The following is an 18,623-nucleotide window of genomic DNA, read 5'->3' as shown; positions in this document are numbered from 1 at the left end:
TGGCTGGTTGAACCTTATGTTTAATGGCTTCAGATAGAATCTGTCTTTTTTCCCTGCAGTCCTGTGAGAACCAAAGGTTTTCTGATTTGGGGGGAGGGCACTTATGGTCCCCCTTTTCCTGCATCACAAAAAAGTTCCCCACCCTAGTCACTGTTTGATGGTAAACCTCTAAAAAGTATTGGGGAGAAGGGGCCTGTGGGAGACAGCCCCTGGGCATATCCAGGGCTATAGAACCTTCTTCCACTATCCTTTTAATTTTTTCCAGGTCCAGTTCGCGTTTTACCACCCTTGGCCACTTAAGACGCCTATTACAATTGGTCGGGACAACCTCTCTTGCCCCAGGCCTCTGTTTGTTGGAGTGCTCGATGGAGGTAGTAACCAACTTACGCTTGAGCTTCATGGACAGGGGGCTGTGATCGCTCTCACACCTGTTGATTACTTCCATGTCAATAAGATCTGGCCAAAGCTCGATGCCCAACAGAATATAATCAATGCGCGAGGGAGCTCTAGACCTCGTGAAAGTAGGGGCTCCCTGACCATCTGAGCAGGTTCGTCCATTTGTGGCCCTCAAATTGAACTCCAGTGTTAGCGCATTAAGTTGCAGAGCTCTCTTAGACCATTTCTTTATTGGCGGGAGAGTAAGTTGTGGTATGCCCTGCTTAGAGTCGGCATCTCCAATGCCCAGGATGTCGTCGCTGCTCAGGGGCTCAAAAGTGCAGTTAAAGTCCCCGGCAACGACGACATCCACCTTAAAAGTGAATGCTGTTAATTCGGACTCAAGAGCCGAAACAGCAGGGCTTTCCCGTGCTCCAGGGGTCCCCCTAGCATAGATGTTGAATATTTCAAGCGGGGGTTGGTCGTCAACCCCGTTGATGGATAAATGGAGGAGGTCGTGAGATGTAATTACGTGCCTCTTGATTGCCCAGTTCAAGTTGATGTTAATCCAAATTAGGAGACCCCCCGATGGACGTCCTCTTATGGATCTGATTGCGGGGACAAAATGAGTGATGAACCCTGATCTATGCAGGGGGACCAAACTCCAGGTTTCCTGAAAGAGGATAACATCAAACTTGTCGATGAAATCGCTCCAAACAGGATCTGCGAGGTTCTTCCCGAGCCCCGCAATGTTCCATGATAAAAAATTGATAACACTCGACGGAGCAGGAGTTAGGGGGGTCCTCAAGTCCACCACCTGACTATCTTGGCATCCCTCATTGATTACCAGAGTATCAACTGTTTCACCCAAATCATTTGAGGACAGGTTGGGAATGGGAATAGTGTTCGAATCCAGCCCCCCAATGGAATGAGATGTGAAAATATGTGCAGGGGAAGTCATGTAGAGATTGGTTAGTCAATCCACCTGTCCTAAGCCCGAGTCCTGTCCCCCCCTCTGTTCAGACCATGCGGGGAACCTACGGACCTGGATTGAAGAGAGAGCGGGGGGAGATGACCTAAACTCCAGGAGTAATAAATTTTCTGCTAAGACAGGGTCCCCAAACACAATCTCGACACAATCTGTAGAAGCATCCGCCCGTGATAGCCTTTTTGTCCTTATGATGTCCTCTCTAATGATTGATCTACACCCTCTGACATGTCTCAACCAGTGTATGACTTTGTTATGAAGAGATACACTGTTTTCAAAGGTAGACCTTGGTGACAATTTTGGAACATGGGTCATAAAGACAAAGGAGTTGGCGTGCACAGGTTGGAAATTTGCCGAATTAGCTGGGGAGTGGAGTGGTTGGTTGTTATTGCCCTGTCTATGAGATGGAAAGGAACGAGGGGGGGCGTCTATTAAAGGCCTTAACATTCGGTGTGCTTACTGGGTCAGGGCATCTTGTCATGTCCGCATATGAGTTAATCTGGCCGTTTATTCTAGATGTAATATCCGCATTATGAGCCCCCTCCTGTACATGGCCGGTATTAGTTTTAGCAGGGATTGGCTTTGAGGGAGCAGGCTTCATCCTGCAGGGAACTGCCCCGGAAGATGGTAGTGGAAGAGGAGAAATCGGAGAGGGTGCTTGACCTAAACTAAGACTCTCGACCCTCATGGTAAGGGCCCCCACTAACTCCTCTAATTTCTTGATTCTCTCAAAAAGAGTCGCTAAGGAGTCAGCATCAGATGTAGCTGGGGCCTCGGAATCGTCAGCAAGTTTTGCGACAGAGCTAGTTGCTTGAAATAAATCAGGATCAAGGGGGGCAAACCTGTTAGAACATAAGATGTGTTGGGGGGCACAATGAGGAGTGTCTAAATCTCCTTCTATACCATTCATAGTGCCCACGGTCTGTTTAGATGATATTTGAGGGTCAGAGGTGATTATATCGGGGGGTAAAATAATACTTTGCTGTTCAATCAAACACTGAGTATGGAACATAGATGGAATCGTGCGAGTAGAGTTTGAAGGTGTTTTTGTTAACTGATCCTCCGCCTGCCCACCAACTAGCGAATCCTCACAGTCATTAACTATCCCCTCGATTCTTGTCAGGACGCAATTCATGGCATTGTGAATACTTTTCTTCGGTTTTTTTCCCTTTTTGCTACTGGCCATGGATCCTCCTTCTACAGCTTTCCTTTTACCCATTGTACACGATCAACAACAGGAGGGATTACCACAAACACAGAGGGAACACACACTAGTTTATGGAAGTCTTGATAGTAATGGAACGTAAATGTCACAAGCCCCCTCAAAAAGTGTAAAAAGCCTTTTAACGGGGCACAGTACCTTAGATCTCAGTCAATACGATGACATCAATGCACTCGAATTTGGGGGGGTGGCCCGACCCGACCTCCTACGTCCTCGGACGGCCTCAGACGGCCCGCCCTTTGCCCGGGCTTAGCCCGGCGCACGCCCGCGCGCGTCCCGCGTTGCGGGAGGCGCGAGTTGTTTTAAATCAATGCCCGGTCACAGGGGGCGGTGACGCTGCTGCTGGGCCGGTCGCTCGGGCTTCTGGGGCTGGTAGTGTGCTCCGGTCGGCTCCTCAGCTTCCCCCGTATCGGCGCTGCGTCTCCCGTAATAAAGCATACTTGCAAACTGTGACTACCTGCTCCTCGTTTTAGGTTGAGCCTAGCGGCAGCGCACATGTGCTACTCACTCTGCGAGACATGCTGTAGTACGGTATGCTGTGGAAGCCTTGTCCTCTCTCCGCCCATATTTATCATAGGCTTTGTGTCGTTGTCCTTCGAAAATGCTGGCTTTTGATTGATTACGAGTAAGGCTCCCTGTTTTCCGTTTGTACGGATTTTTTCAGATAAATACAGTCAGAAAACAATGTGTTTTCTATCTGCATTTATTTTTAAAAGTGGATAAATACAGAAAATTGTGCTCCTTTTAAGTGACTCTCCCTGCTGCCTTTGATGAATTATAGGCCAGCAGCAGAACATGTGGACAGCATGGAAAATAAAAAACACAGGATGAAATGTATTTAAATAACGGCATATGTCAACATACATATAGGGTATAATGCTAGTATTTACAAGTGGATGTATTGTTATGTAATATGTGGAAGCTTAAATAGCTTAAAAACGACAGACATCAATGTAGGAGTACTCTATCTGTTAAAGAAATATGGAAATGTACAGTTTTTTAACTTCATTTATACGCATGACACAAAATAAATATGGATAAATACAGATAAAATGGCCCAAAATTAAATATGGATAAATACAGACGGAAATGGACAAAAAATAAATACCATAAAACCGGGAGCCCTAATTATGAGGCTTGTTAGTGCTGGAGCGAGGTTTTCCCTAAGAATCGTATACCTCCTCCATTTTATCATTTTGAATTAACATGAATAATTGATTAACATTAATAGTAATAATGGTTTGCTGTGTGTTTAATTAATCAACATTACTAATTAGAAAATACACGTGGGAATCGCATTTGCATGGCCTGATTGATACGTAAACTAATTTCGTACGCATACTAATGTCAAATATTTAGAATTTGCTTGTTATATGTGGCTTTGTGATGTGATTTGTGAATCGTGCTTTAAATTGTGAGTATAAACCGCAACGCGTGTTGCTTTTGCTAGATAAATACACACACATAGAGAGTTTAGTGAGGGAATAACATTTTGATAGTCATTTCCATGCATTAATTACGTTTTATGTTTCTTTGCTTCAGTTAAACTTTCTGGAGTGGCCACAAAATGGCTGCCATCCCCATTTTGACGCACAGACAAGACACAGAAGTCACTGAGTGAAGTGCGCCTGCGCTAAAAGATGAGCAACAATAACCTCGTCCTGACCCCAGGCAGACTGTACTCGTGAAGGACATCCTGGGAGGAGTGCCAAGCCTCAAACAATGAACTTTCTTAAAACATGAACTGTTATAATTGATGACACTAAAGGACACAAACCCACATGGGAATCAGTTTGCCCTGAATGGACAAGAAACTGTTGCTATTTTATTAATAAATTGAGAGCTGCATCTAATGCAACATCTAATGCATGGGAATCAGGAAGAATGATCCTGGTTCAACCAATCAAATTTGTTCTAAAACATGTATTGAAACATTGTTGTTAAAATTTACTATAAAAGTAGACTAGAGAGGGTAGGAAAAATCGCTTCCATTGCGAGCACACCTTCATTTTACCAGATTGCCCGACGTTATGCTGACGGAGAAGACGGTGACACTGCTGGACAGCTGCTTACCAGAGACTCTGATGGACTGATCAGATGCCCAAATAACTTACGAACTGATTCTTTGATTTATGGGCATAGAGACGAAAGATCTGAATTTGACATAGAGGACGCCATTTAGTCAGATAAGGTAAATATGCGAACCAAAAATATTGAATGTTATATGATTTTCCTTATGCTTTAATTAGATAAACATATTATTTCATTTAAAGAACTGTGTCGGGTTATTATTTGAAGTATTTCAATGTATATTGTTTAGAAGAATTAAGTGTTGCTATTCCCAGCAACTGGCTGATCCATGGCCAATAGTATGGGAGGAACTACTAGGTTATAATGTATTGAGACCCTGGTGAGGTAGGGAGGTATATGTAAACTTGTTATTACTCATCAGGTGATTGGTGCAATCTACCTCCCAATTTCCAGCGCATGGAAGAGAGAAAGGACTCCCCTCTCTCGATGACCATTGATCTGAGAGTAGAATGAATGATTGGTGTTATGGGCCCCACCAGTGAACGAGTGAATGAAATGTGGTTGTAGAAAAGGATCTGTGGTCTGGTCTGTAGCGAGGGGATTTGTGGTATTCAGCGCTGGAGCAGTTTTCTTGGTAGCAGAATGATGGTTAGCTATTGTTTTGGGTTTAGTGAAATTTTGGTCTTTAAGTACCAGGAAACCAATTGGCATACCGATAACGCTTCTCACTGAAAAGGTAGCAGGTGTTCTCTGAGCTTATTAGAAGGACAAAGTAGAGGGAAGCGCTGCTTTGTTAACGAGTGTCATAATTCTGTAGTAGGACAGACTGTTCGCTGTTCTCGGGAAAGACAGGATTCTGTGAGTATGTACTACATTTTCATGTATGAACGTTTGTGAATGAAAAGGCATTCGGGTTGATTGCGAAACTCTAGGTTATTTCTAAAATACCAGAGAAACAATTAGCTAATGCTTGCTAGAAGGGTGAAGTAGAGGGATGTGCTACTTTATCAACGAAAGTAACGATTCCGTAGTAGGGCAGAGGTAAGCGCTGCTCTCGGGACAGACGGAATACTTGTGGGAAAGGTCTTTTGCTGTTCTTTGGTTAGCGAAGCAGACAATGGAGATGTTTTAGTGTTGTTACTAATCGAATCGTAAAAGTTACAGTAAGAGTTCACGGAGCGGTCTTGTAAAGGAGGGGTAGACGGGAGCAGAGCAGAGCTGCCGCAGCGGCTGCTGACATCAGAACGACCGCGCTGGGATTGGACAGTAGATTGGAGGCGTAAAACGTTCCGGATTGGTGCGTTAGTGTAAAGCCGCGCTAGGAGTGGAAGAATACAGAGTGACGTAAACGCTCCCTGATTGGTGTGTTAGTGTGAGTCGCGCTGAGATTGGAGGATTGCGATAGTGACGTAGACACTCCTGATTGGTGCGTTAGTAAGAGTCGCGCTGTGAGTGGACAGAATAGCGGTACCATTGTAAGAGGACTAAACGGTATACGGAGAACGAGAAAATGTATTACCAACCACCGGAAAAGAAGAAATCGTGGTTTGGAAAAATTAAAAGATGGTTCAAGAAAGATAAAGTAGTTGAGACTAGGGAAGGACAGTTACTTCCTCCACCGAAAACCCCCGCATCTACAATGATTGCGAAATATGGGTACCATACTTGTATTTGGTTAGATAATTGGGTAAAATACACCAAGGACGATGGAGTCCTGGCGTTTCCAGAACATGGTTCCTTTAATTTGGCTGTCTTGAGAAACCGCCGAGACAAAATGATGAACTTAGAACCGAGACCTAGACCGACGCAGTTTGATGCATTGACGGAATGGGAAGACGAAATGCATGAACGAGAGAAACAGAGAAGTGGTAGGGGTTACCGATATATGTTCGGTAGATCATACGGACATGAGACACATGACGACAGGATGAAAAGGTGGCGGAATGCAAGTATGACTGATGGTATGTATCCTGTGAGAATGGTAGGAGAGAATGAAGGGAGAAAATGCACTGAGAAAAGGCGGAATATGGATTCGAGTGGGTATGAAGTGAATGAATCAGAAGATGATGTTCTTGATGAAGTGGTTTACAAAAACCCACCACCGTATCGACCAGAACCAGAGGCATTGACACCAAGTGCCCCAATGAGAGAAACATTACGAATAATTAAAACCGAGATCATGCCACCCGAACTAGGGAATAGTAACTCTGCAAGAGAGATAGAAAAATAGACAGGGAGTAGGGTAAATGATGAGAATTCAGTAGAACTGGCCAAAACTACCCTAGAATTAACTGAGAAAATAAGAAAATTGACCAAAAATCCATTTGTAAATCAGATTTATGCTGAGAAGAGCAGAATGACAATGGAAACATTATTAGAACCACAAAAGGCCCCAGAACAAAATAATGCAAACAATTCAGTGGGACCTTCCGTAGATGAGTTAAACGAATGGATCAGAGAGTTACAAAAAAAGGATCAAGAATCCCAGTCAATAGATGTGGCCAAATTACGAATGGTATTGGAAGAATTGATAGTAGGAACTATCCCTACTGAAAAATTGAAAAATTACCAGAATGAGGAATTGTTGTTTCTCTGCAAGAGTGCAACCTGAAGGGCGAAAAACCTGCATGAAAGATTAGAGGAAATTGCAAATGAAATGGGAATAGATTTTGACAAAGTAAAAGCACTGCAAAAATCCTATCGAGTTGATTTCACTGAGAAGAATATAGAGAACATGAATACCACAGGAAGGATAGGTCAAATCAAGGACATAATTGGTTTGTTGAGAAAATGGGGAGATGTTGACAGATGGAGAAGCAAGTGGTGTAGAAGACGTGATAATATCACAGAAAGGACAGTTTCAGCATTTCCTGTTAGAGAGAAAGAAAAGGTAACAACAGAATACCCCATGAGAGAGATTCCAGGGGGAGGGTATGTCCATGTTCCATGGACAAGACAGGACATTGATCTCCCACGACTACGCGAAAAGCACGTCGAGTGGTACCGGCAGGTAAACAGGTTTGTAAAATTGGCAAAGGTATTATGAATAGATTTAAATAGTCTATTCGATATAATAGTACCAGCAGATTTGTGGACAGAGTGCAAGCTGATGATAAATTGGCCCACTCAGGAGTATCCCAGGGACCCTAAAACGGGAGCTCCCGACCCAGAGGTAATGAAGAAATATGAGCCGGTTATGGCATTTCTGAAAAATAAAGTACCCCCTAAAGAAACCGATTGGGTAAAAATTGACAGGACCCAACAGGAAAGCAAGGAGTCAGTACATGCATATTATGAGAGACTAATTCAGGCTTTTAAACAGTTCAGATGAGAACCTGAGTGATAAAGATTTGAGCCATTTCGTATACAGGTTTGTATATGGTTTACGCCCAGAAATTGGTGATATGATAAAACAGCATACAGTTGATTGGCAGAATAAGAAAATAGATGAAGTTTTGAGACATGCAAAATATTTCAGCGATGAGATCGAGGCAAAACAACGAAAGCTGAAAGAAAAGGCAATGTGGGCACAGGTAAAGGTAGCCGAACGACAGGAAGCTCAGTTGGTAGAACAAGTGAACAATCCAGGAGTAAGACCAAGATTTGGTGCAGGAAAAGGGAAAGGTAATATAGAGGAAGCTAAAAATAAAATCCCATGTCACAATTGCGGTGAGTTAGGGCATTGGAAATCCGAGTGTAAGAACCCTCCAAATACTAATATTGAAAATCGATCATTAAATCCACAGGTGCGGAAAGAGGTGGGTGGTCAACTGCAGCAACAGCTGGTTACTTCTCAGAATCAGGTGCCAAAACCACCTTTTCCACATAACAGAAACTCACAGAAGTATAGTAAAGAATCGGGATTCTACAATGAAGAACAGGTAAATAAACCATCACGCGCTCGCACTGTTTCGCAGTATTGGCTGCAACATGATGAGAGTGAATCATAAATGGATTATTGACGGTGCCGAAGGGAGGAAGAAGAGTGCGTACTTGGCGCAACTCTAGAAGTAGACCAGACAGGACCATTTGTGGATGGGAAGATTAATGGTGATAACATTATTTTCCTAGTGGGCACTGCTGCTACTCGATCTACTGTTAGATCAGCAGATGTTAAGAATCTTCCTCTTTCGGATGAAACAATCCAAGTAGTTGGTGTATCTAACCAACAGTTAAAAACGTACCTTACAGAACCCGTAAAGGTTAGTATAGGGAAATTTTCTGACATGCACCGATTTGTGGTGTGTGACACCAGTCCTGTGAACTTGCTAGGTAGGGACCTGCTGTGCAAGATGAACTGCACTATATTTTGTACTCCAGATGGAATAGCTTTTGAAACACCAGATGAGGATGTATTGTACAAAATGACCATAGCTAACAGAGAATGTGAAACTATTGGAACATATGCAGTATTTAATCCAGATGAACTGCCCAGAGAATTGAAACTGTCTGTAAAAGCAGAGGTTTGGGATTTTACCGGAGAAGATGTAGGGCTAATGAGAAACGTGGACCCAGTAAAGATTACTGTCAAAGATGGAGTTAGTTATCCAAACATTCCTCAGTATAGATTGACACCTGAAATAATTGAAGGAGTAACTCCAATAATTGAGAAAATGATCAAGCAAGGAATTCTGAGAGAAATATTGAGCAGTCCATGTAATTCACCCATAATGGGCCTGAAAAAGCCAAATGGGAAATTCAGAATAGTGCAAGACCTGAGAAAGGTAAACAAAATCGTTGTACCATGCTGTCCCATTGTGCCAAATCCATCAGTGATTTTGTATCAGATTCCTCATGATGCAGAATGGTATACAGTAATTTTATTTGTGCCATGCGTTCTTTTCCATTCCATTGCATCACGACAGTCATCAAATTTTTGCATTTCGGTTTGGAGACCGTATTTTGGCATGGTGCCAAATCCCACAGGGGTATACAGAAAGCCCCTCAATATTTAATCAATTGTTGAAAAAGTCATTGGAAAGTCTGCAGATGCCCGAGAGTTCAGTACTAGTGCAATACATCGACGACCTCCTTGTGGCGTCGAAAGCTTGTGAAGTAGATACTATAGCTTTACTAAATCACCTGGCGGATGGAGGACTAAAAGTGTCCCCAGCCAAACTACAGTATTGTAAGAAGGAAGTACAGTATTTGGGACATAACATTGACAAAAGGACTGAGGAACATAACAATGGACAGAATCAGAATCATAAAAGGAATGAGAGCTCCCATGACTCAAAGAGAAGTGAGAATGTTTCTGGGAATGGTAGGGTACTGCCGCCAGTGGATCAGCAACTTTTCGCTGGTGGCGAAACCTCTGGTACGGCTAACAAGGAGTGATGTAAAAGATCCCCTTGAATTAAACAAGGAAGAATTGGCAGCATTCAAACGACTGAAAGATGGATTGTGTGAAGCCCCAGCATTGGGTATGCCTGATTATGAAAAGGAATTTGAGTTATATTGCAGTGAAAGAAATGGATGTGCACTTTCTGTGTTAATCCAGAAGCATGGAAGATTGAGGAGACCGATTGCATATTACTCATCGATGCTTGATCCAGTAGCTGTAGGTTTACCTGGTTGTCTGAAAGCAGTGGCTGCAACGTGTCGAAGTTTGGAGCAGAGTGAAGGAATCATGATGGGATATCCTTTGAAAGTGTTTGTACCTCATGATGTGGCCATTCTTTTAACAAGGAGTCGTACTCAGTATATGACACATAGTCGGCTGACTAAGTATGATAAAGTCATATTAGGTGCAACGAATGTGAGCATTGCAAGATGTGTAAATGTGAGTCCAGCAACGTTGTTACCTGATGGTGAGAATGTGGAAGTGAGAGATGAAGCAGATCATGATTGTTTGGATGTGCTTGAGTATTGTACGAAACCACGACCAGACATAAAAGATGTACCTTTGGCAGAGAATGAATATGTAATGTTTGTTGATGGGTCATGTTTGAGAACAGAAGAAGGAGTGTTGAGTGCAGCATATGCAGTCTGCACGGCTTCAGCAGTGATGGAAGCATCCTATCTAAAAGGAGTAAAATCTGCCCAAGTAGCAGAATTAGTGGCTCTGACTCGAGCATGCAAAATTGGGAAAGGTGTGAGAGTGACTGTAATAACTGACAGCCAGTATGGCTTCGGAGTTGTCCACGATTTTGGCCAGTTGTGGCTGCAAAGAGGTTTCCTGACCTCAAGTGGAACTCCTATAAAGAATGCTGAAGTGGTTGGAAAGTTGATTGAGGCGATATAGTTGCCTAAACAATTGGCTGTGGTGAAATGTGCTGCTCATAACCAAGGGGAGGATTATGTTACTGTCGGCAACCGTTATGCCAATGACATGGCACAGTACTGTGCTAGAAATCATTATTCAGTCAATCTGGCAAAGGAGAAAGAAATGACTTCCTATTCCTTAATCTTTACTAACGTTGTAGGGACATGGGAAGAAGTGAGACAATTGCAGGAGGAAGCAGGAGATAAGGAAACAAGACAGTGGGTAAAAGCAGGATGTGCACCAAGAGAAAAGGATCATGTATGGGTCTATCGAGATGGAAAACCAGTCATGCCTGATAGCATGTTGTCTACCATGGCACGGATGTATCATGGCCAGGGACACATAGGGAGAGATGCCATGATCAGGTCAGTTAAGCAGACCTGGTAAAACCCAAAATTCAGAATCATATCAGAGAGCCTTTGTCAGAGATGTTTAATTTGTCAGCTGTACAATCCGGGGAGAAAGACAGTGGTGAGCCTGGGAACTATAGGCCGAGAAGGAGGGCCTTTTACCAGAATGCAAATAGGTTTAATTGAGATGCCAACATGTAACAGATTGAGGTACGTTCTGGTCATAGTCTGCCTATTCTCCAGGTGGGTAGAAACATACCCGACAAGGAGAAATGATGGATTGACAGTAGCAAAGCTACTTTTGAGGGAATTCATCCCCAGGTTTGGGTTCCCAGTGACCCTTGAATCAGACAGAGGAGGACATTTTTATGATGAGATTGTGAAATTGGTCAGTGAAGCATTGAATGTACAACAGAAACTGCACTGTGCCTACCGACCAGAGGCTTCTGGTGTGGTTGAGCAAATTAATGGTACAATCAAGAACAGAATTGGGAAAATGTGTTTAGCCACAGGAATGAAATGGCCTGATGTCTTGCCTCTAGTTTTGATGACCATACGTGCAACCTTAGATAGAACTACAGGGTTAAGTCCTCATGAAATAATCATGGGAAGAGCGATGAGGCATGCTTACATAACAGTCAACAAGCTGATGACAATTTCTGATGACATGGTGTTGGAGTACTGTAAAGGCCTGGCTGACGCAGTTCATTCTGTGTTTCATCAGGCTGGAGCGGATGCCACCACCCTTGAAAAGAAGCAAGCCCATGATCTGAGCCCAGGAGATTGGGTGAGGATAAAGGTCCACAGAAGAAGAAACTGTTTGGTTCCCAGGTGGGGAAAACCAAGACAAGTCATTCTGACCACGACGACAGCTGTGAAGTGTGCTGGACTGAAAAACTGAATCCATGCCAGCCATACCTTGAGAATACCAAATCCGGTGGATTGCAAGGAGAAAGTGTACTATGACGAATCAGAGTCAAGTACTGAATCAGATCACTTAGAACCAAAAACAGGTGAAGATCCTGAAAGGGGGGGAAACGAACCAAAGCAGATTCTCTTCCCCAGAAGTGTCTCTCTGAGAAGAAGATTGCAGATTTCTGACAGCTCAGATTCTGAAGAGGAGCAGAGAAAGAAAGGTCCCAGTAAAGAACCTAAAAAGAAGGAAGGAAAAGACAAAGAAGAAGCAGTAAAAGAAAGTCAAAAGGAACAAATCCCAGATGAAGATTTGAGAGAAATTCCACCTGAACTAATAGATTTGAATGAAGAAGGGACAGTTACAGAGAGAGAGAGAGGGACAGATTGCGGAAGACCCCCCCCGAGGAGGTGCAGGGAACTGCAACATCCAGTTAGGTGAAGGGACAAGTAGTCAGCAGGAAGACTGCGTGCCGGAGATCCGAGGAGGGAAAGAAGTAGGGAAACCAGAACAAGTGGTGGATAAAGAAACTGGTGAAAAGGAAAAGCAAGTTGGGACAGAATCTGAAGAGAGTGGGAACGAAATACCTGAAGGTCAAGTTCTGAGAAAGAGAGCTTGGAGAGAAGAAAAGAATGAAAAGAATGTCAAAGAAAGTAAAATGACAAGGACTGTAAAACCAGAAGTTTTGCCAAACAAAATAAAGAGACTAAGATAACGATTGACTCGAATGAAATCACCAAGAGCTGAACAGGTGAATGAAGTCACGAGTCAGGAAAAATCAAAGGAAAAAGAAACAGTTGTAACAAAAGAATCCGGAAGAACAAGAAAACCTAACCAGAAGTATAAATCGTCGGAATGGACGTATGTGGCCCTGCCTGAAGAATCCAAAGAGGCAGATAGTCAAGGGAATCCAGAGGAGGCTTTACTGAAAGTGGTTAAAGAAGAAGAATCAGAAATCCTGAGAGTTCTCTTGTCCGACATTTGAGAAGAAGAAGCGGAGATTCAGGAAATTCTGTATCCTGATTGGGTGAAGGAGGCAAAGGACGATGAGATGCCAAACTGAATAACCAAAGAAGCTGTTGATGTGGAGAACAAAGAAGTAGAAAACTAGTAGAACCAAGTAGAAGCTTAGAAGCTTTGGGGTAGAAACTGGTCACAAAGTAGAAGAGGCCGAGTCAAAAGACACGGTCTATTTCAGAACAATGGTTAACACAGATGGTAGTAAAAGTAGATGTACATTCATGAAGAGATGGTGTAAAACATGTTGCTGTTGTACAGGATTATTAATGCTTTTATGGAGCATCCTAGGTCTTGTAATATCATTTAAAGTCACAATAGATACAATAGAAGGAAATGGTCAAAACAAAACTAAAATAGGTAAAATTTCAAAGGTAGTACCAACTGTAGAAACAAACATTCATTTGCATAAAGATAGGTCTATTAACGATTTCTCTAATGTATTTTCAAAATTATTGTATGAATATGTAAAGACTATGGACGTAAGGGACTGCTACGTCTGTATGCAGTTACCTGCTTCTGTGGCAGAGGGAGTGACTTATCACCTTCCAGCTACTTATGGAATAACATGTAGTGTAATAGCTAGTTTGTTTTATGAGATTGGGAAATTAGAGTATTATTTTTCAGATGTAGATAACATTTTTGCATTAGTGCCTGCTAATAATAAGCTAAATAAGGTAAGACCTGCAAAGGTTTTAGGTGAATTTTTCCTAGAGACTAGTGAACTAACATTAGAAGCTGTGTTTAAATATAATTTGACATGCAGTTTGCAGAAAGAAGAAAATACATTTTTGAATATGGTTGAGGAAAGAAGGCATAAGATGCACAAAAAGGCATCAGAAGGAAAGGTTGAGAAAACAGCTTGGGACATAGAAATGGAGAAACATCTGACAAAAGGAGAGTCAACACCAACAATAGCTTTAGATAGGCCTCAGAAAGGAAAACTCTGTATAAGAAGGAATCAAACTGCATATGATAATCTTTTTGTAGGTAATAGTGAGTGCCATGATACATACCGAATCATGGGTGGATGGGGATTCAAAGGTGGAAGAGATCCAGTATTTCCTGGAATATATTTTATCTGTGGGAACAGGGCATATTATCGTTTGCCAGACCATTGGTATGGCACATGTTATGTAGGCCTGGTATTTCCAAAAATCTTTCACATGGACAGAGAAGAAGGTGTAAATTGTTTAAATAGTCATTTAGTGCGAAGAAAGAGAGAATCTTGGGCAGAGATTGTGGGTGACATCTTTTGTGCATTGATACCGGCAGTGGGAATAATTCTGAATGCAAATAAAATTAGAAGATTATCTACAGTAGTGGATCGCTTGTCAACAAGCACTGCTCATGGATTCTTATTGGTTAATACTGAAATGGTTGCCATGCGTGCTATGGTGATGCAAAATCGACTTGCCCTTGACATTCTTTGGCAAAAGAGGGTGGAGTCTGTGGAATGCTGAAAGTTCAACATTGTTGTACTTACATTCCAGACGAAAGTAAAGATCTAAAAGTTTACATTAAAAATATTACTGAATTGCACGATGAACTTGTACCACTGGAGGTTGAAGATGTATGGACAAGAATGGGAAAGAAAATAGCTGCTATAAATTTTTTTTTAGCTAAAATAGGTAGTACTGTTATAGGTAAAATTCTGTTTCCATTAACATGTGTGATAGTTGCAGTATTGATGATAAGATTAGGGTGTATGTGTTGCAGGAAAAAGAAAACAAATAATAAAATAAAAAGAGATAAACTTAAGAGAAAAGGAAAAGATCCAGAAAAGGATTTTGAAGAGATAGCCTTAGATGAGTGGAAAGACAGTATGTATAAGAAAGCAAAAAGAGATGAATATGAAGAAACTGAATTTTGAGCTTTGAGTAAGAAGTCATTTCAAATTTCCGTAAAAGGGTATTAAATTTGGGTGTTTTGTGGTGATAAAATCACCAAAGGGGGGTTGCTGGAGCGAGGTTTTCCCTAAGAATCGTATAACTCCTCCATTTTATCATTTTGAATTAACATGAATAATTGATTAACATTAATAGTAATAATGGTTTGTTGTGTGTTTAATTAATCAACATTACTAATTAGAAAATACACGTGGGAATCGCATTTGCATGGCCTGATTGATACGTAAACTAATTTCGTACGCATACTAATGTCAAATATTTAGAATTTGCATGTTATATGTTGCTTTGTGATGTGATTTGTGAATCGTGTTTTAAATTGTGAGTATAAACCGCAATGCGTGTTGCTTTTGCTAGATAAATACACACACTTAGAGGGTTTAGTGAGGGAATAACATTTTGATAGTCATTTCCATGTATTAATTACGTTTTATGTTTCTTTGCTTAAGTTGACCTTTCTGGAGTGGCCACAAAATGGCTGCCATCCCTATTTTGACGCACAGACAAGACACAGAAGTCACTGAGTGAAGTGCGCCTGCGCTAAAAGATGAGCAACAATAACCTCGTCCTGACTCCAGGCAGACTGTACTCGTGAAGGACATCCTGGGAGGAGTGCCAAGCCTCAAACAATGAACTTCCTTAAAACATGAACTGTTATAATTGATGACACTAAAGGACACAAACCCGCATGGGAATCAGTTTGCCCTGAATGGACTAGAAACTGTTGCTATTTTATTAATAAATTGAGAGCTGCATCTAATGCAACATCTAATGCATGGGAATCAGGAAGAATGATCCTGGTTCAACCAATCAAATTTGTTCTAAAACATGTATTGAAACATTGTTGTTAAAATTTACTATAAAAGTAGACTAGAGAGGGTAGGAAAAATCGCTTCCATTGCGAGCACACTTTCATTTTACCAGATTGCCCGACGTTATGCTGACGGAGAGGACGGTGACACTGCTGGACAGCTGCTTACCAGAGACTCTGATGGACTGATCAGATGCCCAAATAACTTACGAACTGATTCTTTGATTTATGGGCATAGAGACGAAAGATCTGAATTTGACATAGAGGACGCCATTTAGTCAGATTAGGTAAATATGCGAACCAAAAATATTGAATGCTATATGATTTTCCTTATGCTTTAATTAGATAAACATATTATTTCATTTAAAGAACGGGTTATTATTTGAAGTATTTCAATGTATATTGTTTAGAAGAATTAAGTGTTGCTATTCCCAGCAACTGGCTGATCCATGGCCAATAGTATGGGAGGAACTACTAGGTTATAATGTATTGAAACCCTGGTGAGGTAGGGAGGTATAGGTAAACTTGTTATTACTCATCAGGTGATTGGTGCAATCTTCCTCCCAATTTCCAGCGCATGGAAGAGAGAAAGGACTCCCCTCCCTCGATGACCATTGATCTGAGAGTAGAATGAATGATTGGTGTTATGGGCCCCACCAGTGAACGAGTGAATGAAATGTGGTTGTAGAAAAGGGTCTGAGGTCTGGTCTGTAGCGAGGGGATTTGTGGTATTCAGCACTGGAGCATTAGTCCCGCCTTGGTACCGCCTTGTCTCCATTTGTTAACGCCTATAAGGACTGGACCTTTTACTTGGCTTGTTACAAGATGGGCTTTATCTGGTGAATGAGCACTATTTTGATAATGGACACTCTAAATTGCATGCTTTTTACTTTATTTAACGTGGCGCCTGCTTTAGGGATACCGCGCTCACTTTTTTTTATTTATAACAATGTTGAGCGTGGCGTCCACTTCTGGGAGACAGCACTCTATTTAATTTTTTCTTTTATCATAATAAACGCGGTGCCCACTTCAGGGACACCACGCTCTGTTTGGTTTATTTTTTACTTTAAAACTGAGCGCAGCACCGCTTTAAGGACACCGCGCTCAGTGTTAAAGTAAAAAAAAAACAATATAAAAAAACGTGCGCAGTGTCCTTCGAGCAGCGCCGCACTCAGTTTTAAACTTAACCATTTGCAATGCAATAGGTATCGCATTTACACGAGCTTAAGCTATTGGCAAATGCCAATGCCTTTTCTTTATGTTTTAAAAAACAAAAATAATAGGCACTGTCATTTACAATGCCAATACCTTAAGCTCGCGAAAATGCGAGACCTGTAGCATATCAAAACCTGCGGCTCGCAGATCACAGGCACTTTGTATATGGTCAATAGAAAGCTCCAAAGGCTCTCCCTGCCCACCACCCCTTGCCCCTACACCAGAAATGTTGTGTATCCTACACCTCTGGGAGGAATATACTTCTTTTTGCTTTTACAAGCCAACCAAATTACCTCACTATGCATGAGAGACGGGCCACTAGTCTCCTATTCAAAGCACTCGAGCCTCCTCTCATTACATGTATGTGCCTCGTCAACATAAACTACTACCCACGAGAATGGGACAGCACAAGAGATGCGATGTCTGCTGTCACTGACATCCACCACAGGCGCGATACAGCCCGAGAAGTATAAATGACTTACCACCACCTCCTCGAAGATGCTCTGCAACTGCGACTCCATCGGCACCATGGGGAGCGCCATGACCCCTCTTCCCCACCCACGAAGCCGGTGCCAAGCGCCTCCGATTTGGAGACCCCTGAGCACCAGAGAAGCACAACAGAGCTCCAAGAGGCCGAGAAGGAGCCCCTGACATAGAGGAAGGACGTGCCAGGAATAACACCCGCTGACGAGCTGCAACCGCAACTGCCATCTTGGAAAGTGACAAAAGTGCTTTACTTTCAAAGGCATCGAGCGGCTGGTGAAGAACTGGTTGGTAAAATTATAACAAAGTATTGGTAATAAATCATTATGGAAACAGTTGTCCGCAGAGCAACTAAAAAAACTTAAATAATTATTTGGAGTCTTTAAGGAAAAATCACCACCGCACTATCTCAAAATACTGTAATTACATTATGATTTTACAAAATGAGCCACATTTAAACAGGATTAGATTGTTACATAAAATGTTCGTGTTAAGTCCTTGAAACACTCCCATATAAAATGTCTGTCATGTTACGAAGCAGTGGAGAGTCGCGGCATTGTTATAGTCCAATGACATTATATTCTTAGCTTTCTAGTCTACAAGCAAGGGTTCCGCTGTGCTGCGCCTATACTCGCCAACTATCTTTGTTGTTTAGGTTTGGACCAGCGACTGCTGTGAACTACTAGAGTGATGGGGCGTGCATACTTCTCCGATCAGATTTTTGAAAATCTAAAACTTTACACTGGGCACAGACCTAGAAATACTAGCACTGAAATGTCAGCGATTATGGAGGCTGAAAGTATGACAGCAGCCGCCGACATGGAAAAAGGACTACTCTCGCTCGCAGTCACTAAGAATAATGGAAACAGATTTGAGGAAGACAAAAACAACTATTCTAGAGGTTTACAGTGTATTCTGTTATAAAACGTTTTGACTAGCGCATAGCTAAAATACTAGGGGGCTGATTTACAAGCCCCTTGCGCCACATTTGCGTCACATTTAACATGGGAAAATGATGCAAAAGTGGCGCAAGGGGCTTAATCTGC

The 18,623-nt window shown here is 42.1% G+C and overlaps 1 protein-coding gene across 3 annotated transcripts in view; it reads right to left on the bottom strand.

Moving 5' to 3' along the window:
• Window positions 1-17,740, bottom strand: part of MED23 (mediator complex subunit 23) — a 467,463-nt gene extending 449,723 nt beyond the window's left edge. For 2 of the 3 annotated variants that reach the window (XM_085611579.1, XM_085611581.1), the window contains exon 1: window positions 17,577-17,739. In XM_085611579.1, coding sequence (XP_085467705.1) covers window positions 17,577-17,636 — 60 coding nt within the window. In that variant the 5' untranslated portion in view covers window positions 17,637-17,739. Of the gene's footprint in view, window positions 1-17,576 lie in introns of all 3 variants that reach the window. The other variant, XM_085611580.1, reaches the window with a different exon arrangement.
• Window positions 17,741-18,623: the final 883 nt, after the last annotated feature.

This window comes from Triturus cristatus, chromosome 6 (assembly GCF_964204655.1).
Source record: "Triturus cristatus chromosome 6, aTriCri1.1, whole genome shotgun sequence".
NCBI classification, from domain to species: domain Eukaryota; kingdom Metazoa; phylum Chordata; class Amphibia; order Caudata; family Salamandridae; genus Triturus; species Triturus cristatus.
The sequence above is the reverse complement of the archived record's forward strand: the minus strand, read 5'-3'. Positions and strand labels throughout refer to the sequence as shown.